General features: G+C 51.2%; 1 protein-coding gene across 1 annotated transcript; it reads right to left on the minus strand.

Moving 5' to 3' along the window:
- Nucleotides 1-2,213: 2,213 nt before the first annotated feature.
- LOC111146118 (haloacid dehalogenase like hydrolase domain containing 3) lies at nucleotides 2,214-4,901 on the minus strand. Its single transcript, XM_022501516.1, has 2 exons — nucleotides 4,778-4,901; nucleotides 2,214-3,445 (listed from the first exon to the last, which is right to left on the minus strand). The coding sequence occupies exon 2, from the start codon at nucleotides 3,282-3,284 to the stop codon at nucleotides 2,529-2,531; it is 756 nt and encodes a 251-aa protein (XP_022357224.1). The 5' UTR covers nucleotides 3,285-3,445; nucleotides 4,778-4,901; the 3' UTR covers nucleotides 2,214-2,528.
- Nucleotides 4,902-9,399: the final 4,498 nt, after the last annotated feature.

Genomic DNA, 9,399 nt, shown 5'->3' on the forward strand with positions numbered 1-9,399 from the left:
CGCCAGGAGCCCCAGTCTAGCCCCTGCCACGCCTCCAGGCCGAGTTCCTACCCAGCGGTCTCTTCCCCAGATGTTGCCTCTGCCCAGGGGGCCGCTTGCGGAGGGGGGAGGGTTCTGTCTTGTTTCAGGTCTGGCTTCAGTGGGGACCTGCTGGCTATCTGTGGGGAGCCTGCTACCCCCTGGGCCTTGGGCTCCCAAATCCACCAGGCATTTGCCCCTCTGAGGGCATCTGGTTCACTGTGTCGTGTCTGGCATCCAGCACGTGGTCCGGTGCCTACCGGTTGTGCAATAAATATTTGGCGAGCGAGCGGCTGGATGGAAAGGTGCCTGGGTGTGTGGTAGAGTCTTTTGAGACGCACTGCAGGGCGACCTGGGGTGAGGCCTTCAGGCCCCACACAGCTGATGAAGTAGGAAGGCCCGACGTAGGGAACATGTATGTTAGTAAAGATTGTAAAAGGTTGAAGTGTCTTCCATGTCCTCTGTGGGTGATCGCACAAATCCCCCAAGTGTTAGCTCACATCTTAAGAGATGCAACGGCTAGGAAAGAGAGCCCTTCCTCACCCTCTTCCCCCCGCCCAGCGCAGCACACCCAGCCAGACGAGCCTTAAGATGGTTCTGGGCCCTGCATTGCTGGAACCCAGGGCAAGCCCCTTCCTGCTCTCTGAGGTCACATTACAACAGTGATCCTCACCATTCCTGTTTTATCTAGGAACAAAGGCAATCTTACCTACAACTTCAGACCCCTGGGCTCAAAGATGAGTGCCAGAGCCCTCCCCACTCTTCAGTTTGCTCAATAATTTACTCCAAACGCTGGGTAGATCAAATCCAGTCCACAGACCGAATAGCAGCTTTTTTGGTTGAGATGACTTCTGAGGCCCTTGCAGCTGTGAGAGCACAGCTCACAACCCACATCCTCACTGCCCGGTACTTGGGAATTAATGTCACCTGGGCTTTGCACCAAGCCCAAGGAAGAGAGAGGCCAAGTCTGAGAAGAGCCTCCCTGCCCTCACGTGGGCAGTCTCTGCCCAGAACCCTGGGTCAAAGCCCATCTTTTTACTCGGCACCTGAAGGCCCCCTCATGCCTTGCTCCCCAAACTGCCCATCTAACTCAGGCACCCCTCAGTCTGTAGTTCATGGCCCTCCTGTCAGGAATGCGTCTTACTCCTCTGCCCACTGAATGTCACTGCAGTTCGGGGCCACTCTGAAGCCCTCCCCGGCTGTTGGCACCAGAACACAACACCGTGTTATGTCCCTGGCAGTAGGCAAGGAATAGAAGAGTCTGGTAAACACCAAGCAGGTGTGAGAGGACAAGAGTGTGAAGAGGGGAGAGGCAGGAAGTGACACAGAATTTTTAAAACCCAGCCTGCTTCTTGGGTCTCCAGTCATTCCCCCCATGTGTCCTACACCTGCCACCTCAAGCTCCGGTCCCTGTTCCCTGTGCTCTCCTACCTCCGTGCTAACACCTATGACCGGGGTGCCCTTCAAAACTAGCCTCCTGTAGAACACCTCCCTTGGTCTCCCAGGATCTCCACTGCACTGTCTCAAGGACACAGCTCTCTCCTTGCAAGTCAGTGCTCAAGCCAAGGGCTTTGGAGTCCGGCACTCCTAAACTGGAACCCAGGCTCTCCCATACAAGCTGTGGCCTCAGGCAGGCTCCTTCACTTCCGAATCTGTTTCTCACTTATGAAGTGCGAGTCCCACTACCTCTGCCCATTAGGTAGCTCTGAGGGTTATACATGTGTGTAAAGGACTAAAACATGGCCAACATAAATGATGTTTCTTCTCATGATGTAATTGGGGTGCTCCTTGTCTGAAACCTTGCTTACACTATATGGTCCTAGAGGACATATCCCTACAGCATAGCTTAGCTCTCCAAACTAAGTTTTCCAAACTAAGCTCCTCTGATCTCCTGCTTCCCCGGGGGGACTTGAAGAGCCTTCAGAGCCCGACTGCGGGGCTCTAGAACCTGTTTCAACCCTAAAAGTTTCTTGCTTTTGCTGTTTTATTTTTTTATTTATTTTTTTTAAAGATTTTTATTTATTCATGGACAGAGAGAGATCACAAGTAGGCAGAGCAGCAGGCAGAGAGAGGTGGAGGAGGAAGCAGGCTCCCCACTGAGCAGAGAGCCCGACATGGGACTCGATCCCAGGACCCCGAGATCATGACCTGAGCCGAAGGCAGAGGCCCAACCCTCTGAGCCACCCAGGCGTCCCTGCTGTTTTATATATTAGGGTTCCAGTAAGATCTCCCATAACAAAAGGGCCCTGCTGCTAAAACAAAGTTTGAATGCGCCTGGTTCTGAAGGTCATTGGGCCCTCAGTGAATCTTGTAGGCGAGGAGGGTGGGAAAGACACAGGTGTGATAAATAAGCCACGGCAGAGGTGAGAAGCAGGGCTCAAAGGCCTGTATCCACGGCTTTATAGTCAGAGCGCATTTGGACGCTGGAAGGAGAGGGGCAAAGGCCAGATCTCAGGAAGGAAGGCACTCTCAATCTCCAGAGTTTGCTGGAGCCACTTCCCTCATCAGACTCAAAGTTCTAGAGGTGAGCCCTGCAGGCGGTCAAGGGCAGGCAGGAGATGGGACAATGAGGGGAGGAGGCATTCTTGGGGTATAGAACCCTTGACTGCAGGGTCCAAAGGCTCTGGGCCAACCACCAGGAAGCTGTGCATACCTACAGCCTGTGACCCCTTATAATCACAGTGATAACTGTCCCCAATATGGGCTGCTACTGCCGGGTCCACTCGAGCAAGCCGCAAGGCCTCCTGGAAAATCCGGGGGTCAGGCTTGGGCCAGCCGGCGGCCTCAGAGGTCAGCACAAAGTCAAAGTGTTCCCGCAGGCCCAACCCCCTCAGGATGCCCTCCAGTCGCTGGTCGAAGTTGGAGACCACCGCCAGCCTCAGACCTCGTTTTCGGCACCCTCTCAGGGTGGCCTCGGCCCCCTCCAACACCTGCCAGGTGCAGGGCTTACAGAAGTCCTCGTACAACTGCTCAGCAATGGGGGCCACAGCCTGGGCATCTGGAACGCCCGCGAGGTGGAAGGTCTGTGAGACCACATCCAGCCACCACCGACGGGAGGTGAGGCCTTGGCTCAGGCCGTAGTTGGGGAAGCTGTGGCTCTGAGTCCTGTAGGCCTGCCTGAAGGCGCGTCCCAGAGTGGCAGCCTCCACCTCCAGCCCGTGGGCCCGGGCCTTGGTGGCATATTCTTCTCCCACAGGCTGGCGCAGCCAGAGCAGCGTGTCCTTCACGTCCCACGTCAGCAGTCGTATCTGTAGCCGATGTGCCATGAGCCTATCAGAGGGGGGCAAGTCCACCCCGAGTCTGCCAGCGGCTAGAGAGAAACTGAGCCGGACAAGACCACGCCCCCACCCAGCACACACAACCTAAAGGTCCTCTCTTTCCAGGCCTCGTGGGTCAGAGCTGTGGCGCTTCCTCACAGCAGAAGATCCTGCAAGGAGACGTTAGTGAGGTGGAAGTTCAGGCTTTGGAGTCAGAGACAGACTGGGTTCAAATTCTGGCACCACCCACTCACTGTGTGACCCTAGGAGTGTCACTCTCTGAGTCTCTGCCTCCTGACTGAAGAGGAACACAATGTGCCAGCCTCACATGATTGTTGCATTAAATGAGATCATCCATTCATTCCACAAATTTCTGGGCACCTACTATGTGCCAGATGCTAGGGAACAGGATAGATTTCCAGCCCTCCTGCCATTTACACGCATTAAAGAATAAGAGACAGAGATATCAGACAAAGAACTATATAAACACTGAAGTATAACAAAGTCAACATGTGCCATAAGGATATAAACCCAGGGATCCCATCTAATTTGTGTTGAACTTCCTAAGTCAAATTTCAGTGGAGATCTGAAGAACGACTATGCAGAAAATGGAGGTGGTAAGTGTTACTGGCACTAGAAATAGCAAGTGCAAAGGCCCTGAGGTAGGTCAATGGCAAGTCTGGCTGCTTTGGGTAGACAGGACCTGCTGTGGCAGGGCCTTGTTGGTCAAAGTAAGGAAACAATTATGATTGTTATTTCTATTGTTATGATACCAAAGACATAGGGTCCTTGCAGACCATGTGACAGATCCCTTGTTTATCAGGGAAGACTGAGCCAGAGAGGGGCAGATACTAGCCTAAGGTGCACAGCCAGCACCAGATCCCAAACTTCCAGATTGGCCTGTGCTCCCTTCTACTGCATCATGCTTAGACAAATTTGGTTTTTAAAACAATCTGATTTGGGTAGATCGGCACAGAACAGGGCCAAAGGCAGACAGAGCAGCCAGGTCCTGTCTCTAAGCCTCAGGTTTGTCTTTACGGGAGGTAGCAAAGTCTGCCTAAGTGGAGAGCCAGTAAAAACGATTACTGACTCAACGCCCAAGAAACAAGTCCTCAGCCTGTTGTTCAGGGACTGGATGCAGCTTCTTGTCCCACACAGTTAATTCCAGTCAATCTCAGACTAGTTGAAACCAGAGGGTCCAGAACACAGCCAAGTTGCTGCTAAGGAAAGGAAGTGGCTGGTGAATCTAGGGGCAAGCCGTGGGGGAAGTCTGACAGGGAAATGAATTTAAGTCAATCTGGAAATTAGGGAGAGCCATCCAAAAACCCTCTCACTTTCCTGGTGGGTAGATGGAGGCCCAGCGAAAGCCACGCAGGGAGTCACTGGCACAGCTAAGACTAGAGCAAAGAGCTTTGGCTCCCGACCGACGGCATTTTCCATTTCTGGAAGCCGGGGCTGAGCCTCTGGGCTGCAAGCCTGAATTTCTTGGCCTTCCTCCTCACCTCCAGGGCTCGATGGCGACAAAGTCCAGGTAGCCCGCTGTTAGAGCGACATCTCTACAGCTGCCGTTTGCAGCGTGACCTTGGGCGTAACGTGGCTGCGTCCTGCCTCCTGGGGCCCCTTCCCAGTTCCGGCGCGCACCAACCGCTCCGCGCCGACCCCTGGCCCCCAGCCTCCCGGGATCAGGGCCCAGCTGGACCGCAAGGAAGCGGTTCCGGAGGAAGCCGTAGCCGCACGCCGGCTCGGGAGAGCTGCGCCGGCGCTCTGCCGCCCGGACGAATCAGGAGGCCCGCCCCTCGTGGCCCCTCCCCTCATGGCCCCGCCCCGGCCCCGCCCTCCCCTCTCCTCCTCCCCCTGTTCCCTTGTCTCTTCCCCACTCCGCTCGCTCCCGTCGCACCCTCACCTGCCACCCCGCCCCTGGCGCCCTAGGTCACCCGCCTTCCCGGTCCTTTCCGTCTCCCTCTCTGCCAGAGCGTGAGACCCACACCCTCTTGTTGCCTGTCCCGCCTCCTCCGCTCTGCACCCCGTATCTCTGGGTTACCTTGCACCCTCCCCTCCCTTTCTGCCTGCCCCGCTCTCGCCGTCTCTCTCTTTCCCTCCTTTCTGCGCTTTCTCCTTTCTCCCCCCAGACTCCTCCGCCCTCCTCGAATCCAGACACCCCTGAGAAGTCCTAGGCTGACTTGGGAACGAGGGAATCGGGGTCCCGGCCTGGCTTGCTGAGTGCTGTGTGGACTTGGGCAAGGCGCTGCCCCTCAGTTTTGAGTCTCCAGTTAGTATTGGAAATAATTGCTTTCATTTGGAAACTTAGTAACCCAAGACATTCTGCTGAGGGTAGAGTCCTCTGCAGTAATCTAGCTGTTTTTTTTTTCTTTTGATATGAAAATAATCATCTTCAAAAATGTTTTAAAATACAAAGTGAAGGGACGCCTGGGTGGCTGAGTTGGTTGAGCAGCTGCCTTCGGCTCGGGTCGTGGTCCCGGAGTCCTGGGATCGAGTCCCACATCGGGCTCCTTGCTCGGCAGGGAGCCTGCTTCTCCCTCTGCCTCTGCCTGCCATTCTGTATGCCTGTGCTCGCTCTCTCTTCCTCTCTCTATCTGATAAATAAATAAAATCTTTAAAAAAAAAATACAAAGTGAAAAGCGAAAGCCCAATCTCACTCACTTCTCATTGAGCATCTGTCTGCTCTGTGCCTGAGGGTGGGAAAAAAGACGGGATTCCTGCCTTCATGGAACCCGAGAGGGGTAGAAAAAGACCAAGAAATATACAAGATTTCAGATAGCGATGAATACTATAAAGGCAATAAATCAGAATGGCGCCGAGAGCAGTGTGGCGCCTCTGGATCAGAAGGTTAGGGGAGGGGCAAAGATCAGAACGGCAGCCGGTGAGGAGGATTAAGGACGGGTACTGCAGGTTAGTAAATGAGAAGAGCAAAGGTGCTGGGGCCCCAGCCTGCTTACTGAGCAAGGGCGGTGGACCCAGGAGGTGGGGAGACTAGGGCGGACCTCTGGCCCCCAACTCACTCCGCAGGGGTTGTTGCAGGGGGCACTTAGGGTCATTATGCCATTTTCCTAGGAGCACGCAAACATGCATATATTTCTTTCTTCCTTCTTCCCATCCCCCCTCCCTTCCTTTTAAGCAAAACCTCCTCCTATATTCTAAGACGGGCCTGTTCATTTCATTCAGAACTGCCTCATCCTCAGTGGGCCCAGGCCTGGGAGAAAATACAAAGTGTGGAGTCACAGACCTTAAGCCAGCAAAGGAGAGCTTGACTCCAAAACTCATTTCAAGCAGGATTCCTACAAGTGGGAGTGGAAAGGGTGAATGGGAGGTCAGAGGTCCAGCTGCGTTTCACAGAACAGAAGGTTTGAGATGGTTCAGGTTCCAGGGTCATCTAAAACCAACTCCTCAGATTCTGGTCCCAGTTCTGCCATCTGACTCTCTGTGCACCCTTCACTGAATTCTTTTCCTCTCTGGGGCTCAGTCTCCAATCTGCAAAATGGGGGGATTGAACAAAATAACTTCCAGCTGAAGTCCAGGGCAGCTTCTAAGTTAATTTCCAAATGTGATTAACTTTGTCCGTGGAAACTAATTTCCTCCATATATAAATAGAGCATCCTTACGTCAAGGTTAAGTGAGAGCGTGTGAAAAAGCTCTTTGAGAAGTAGATGATTCTTATTTATTTTTTAAAAGATTTTATTTACTTGAGAGAGAGAGAGAGAGAGCACGCAGAGGGAGAGGGAGAAGCAGACCCCTGCAGAGCAGGGAGCCTGCCAGGGCTGGATCCCAGGACCCTGGGGTGAGGACCAGAGCCAAAGGCAGACGCTTAACCAACCGAGCCACCCAGGTACCCCACATGATTCTTTAAGAAAAATTTTTAGGGACACCTGGCTGGCTCAGTCGATAGAGCATGAAACTCTTGATCTCGGGGTCAAGAATTTGAGCCCCACACTGGGCATAGAGATTACTTTAAAAACAGTAATAATAAAACAAATTTTTATGTGAGTATAGTTGCCACACAGTGTTTCATTAGTTTCAGGTGTACAACATAGTGATTCAACCTCTTTTATACATTCTGCTCTCAAGTATAGCTACCATCTGTCACCATACAATACTATTATGGTAGCACTGACTGTATTCCCCGTGCTGTAAATTTCATCCCTGTGACGTACTCCATACCTGGAAGCCTGTATCTCCCATGTCCCTTCACCTGTGTTGTCCATCTGCCCAGCTCTGGAAGATGATTCTTTTCAGATAGTCAAGTCTCCTGAGAGGTTAAGGGTTTGGTTTGGTCACATAACTATCTCAACCCCAGGCTCCTGTTGCACACAGCGGGCGAGTCCATCATAATCCATGCGAGTGTGCCCTCTGGAGTTGTGACCCTGATTTGACTGTCACAGGAAAGCCAATGACAGGTCCCCACTATTCTGAAAACAAAAGCTTCTTTCTGATTTGCCAGTTCAAATATGGGTACACTGGGGGCGCCTGGCTGGCTGAGTTGGTTGAGTGTGTGACTCTCGACCTCAGAGTCATGAGTTCAAGGTGCACACTGGGTATAGAGCTTACTTTAAAAAAAATGGGCACACTTAATGGGTATAGTTTATCCCTAAGTCAGATGACAGGAATTCTCCTTGGAGGTTTTCATCCCTTGATCTACCCTGTGTGGCCTCTGACCTCATGACTGCTCCTGGAGACACCTGCCATGTCATTTTACTGAACACTGCCTTCGGTCCGCTTCTCTTTGAGGAAGCCAAGCTTCTTATATGAGGCCTTTGCCCTTGAGAATCTCATACTCATATATAAGTAAACATGGGCTGGGGCCAGCAGACACATCTCCCTTTACTTTAAAATTTTCATTTACTTAACATATTAAAATATATCATAGAGAAAAGTGCAAACAAGTTTACATATCCTTGAATTTTTACAAAGTGAACATACTCCTACAACCAGTAGTTCAACCAAGAAAAAGCATTTCTAGAACCCTAGAAACCTGGTCCACTTCTACTTGCTTTACCCCTACAAAGGGTAACCACCATCCTGACTTCTAATTACATAGTTTAACTTGTTTTTAAATGGATTATAAATGGAATAATACAGCATACACTCCTTTGCCTTGCTTTTTAAAAAAAGATTTTAATTATTTTTCTATTTGAGAGAGAGGCGTGCCCGTCTTGTTTTCTACTCAAATTTTATTTGTAAGATGTATTCATGGGGGCACCTGGGTGGCTCAGTCAGTTAAGCGTCTGCCTTTGGCCTGGGTTATGATCTCGAGGTCTTGGGATTGAGCCCTGCATTGGGCTCCCTGCTCCGAGGGGAGACTGCTTCTCCCTCTCCTCCCCACTCATGCTTTCTTTCGCTATTTCTGTCAAATAAATAGATAAATTAAATCTTTTAAAAAAAGATTTATCCATGTTGCTATGTGTACCTGTAGGTCATTCTACCTATAACATTCCATTATGTGAATATACCACATTTTATTGTGTGTGGTTTTTAGAATTTGCTTTATTAAAAAATTTTATTTCAGAGAGAGAGAGAGAGGGAGAGAAAGAATGAGTAGGGTGAGGGGCAGAGGGAGAGAAAGAATCCTTAAACAGACTCCCTGCTGAACGGGGAGCCCCACACAGACTTGATCCCAGAAATCATGACCCAAGCAGAAACCAAGATCCACTTAACCGACAAAGCCACCTAGGTGCCGCATATTGTGTGTGTGTTTTTTAAAGATTTATCTACTTGTGAGAGAGAAACACAAATAGGAGAATCAGAAGGAGAAAGAATCCCAAGCAGATGCCACATGGAGCCCAGAGCCTGTGCTGGGCTTGATCCCATGACCCTGAGATCACGACCTGAACTGAAACCAAGAGTTGGATGCTCAACCGACTGCAATACCCAGGTGCCCCGTGTGTGTGTTTAAAGTAAGCTCTACACCCAACATGGGACTTGAACTCATAACCCGAAAATCAAGAGTTGTGTGCTCTGCTAACTTAGCCAGCCAGGCTGCCACCACCTTTTACCGTTGACGGGCATTTGGGTTATCCAGTTTTTGGTTATCGCAAGTATCAGAAAACATCGATAGGAACGTTCTCGGGTATGTGTATCTTTGGGTGAACACAGGCACACATTTCTGTTG

This window comes from Enhydra lutris, unplaced genomic scaffold, assembly GCF_002288905.1.
Source record: "Enhydra lutris kenyoni isolate GAN:26980312 unplaced genomic scaffold, ASM228890v2 scaffoldscaffold13, whole genome shotgun sequence".
Taxonomy (NCBI): domain Eukaryota; kingdom Metazoa; phylum Chordata; class Mammalia; order Carnivora; family Mustelidae; genus Enhydra; species Enhydra lutris.

Bases quoted from the DNA above. Each gene is read 5' to 3' on its own strand.
- LOC111146118 (XM_022501516.1), bottom strand. From the start codon at position 3,284: ATGGCACATCGGCTACAGATACGACTGCTGACGTGGGACGTGAAGGAC.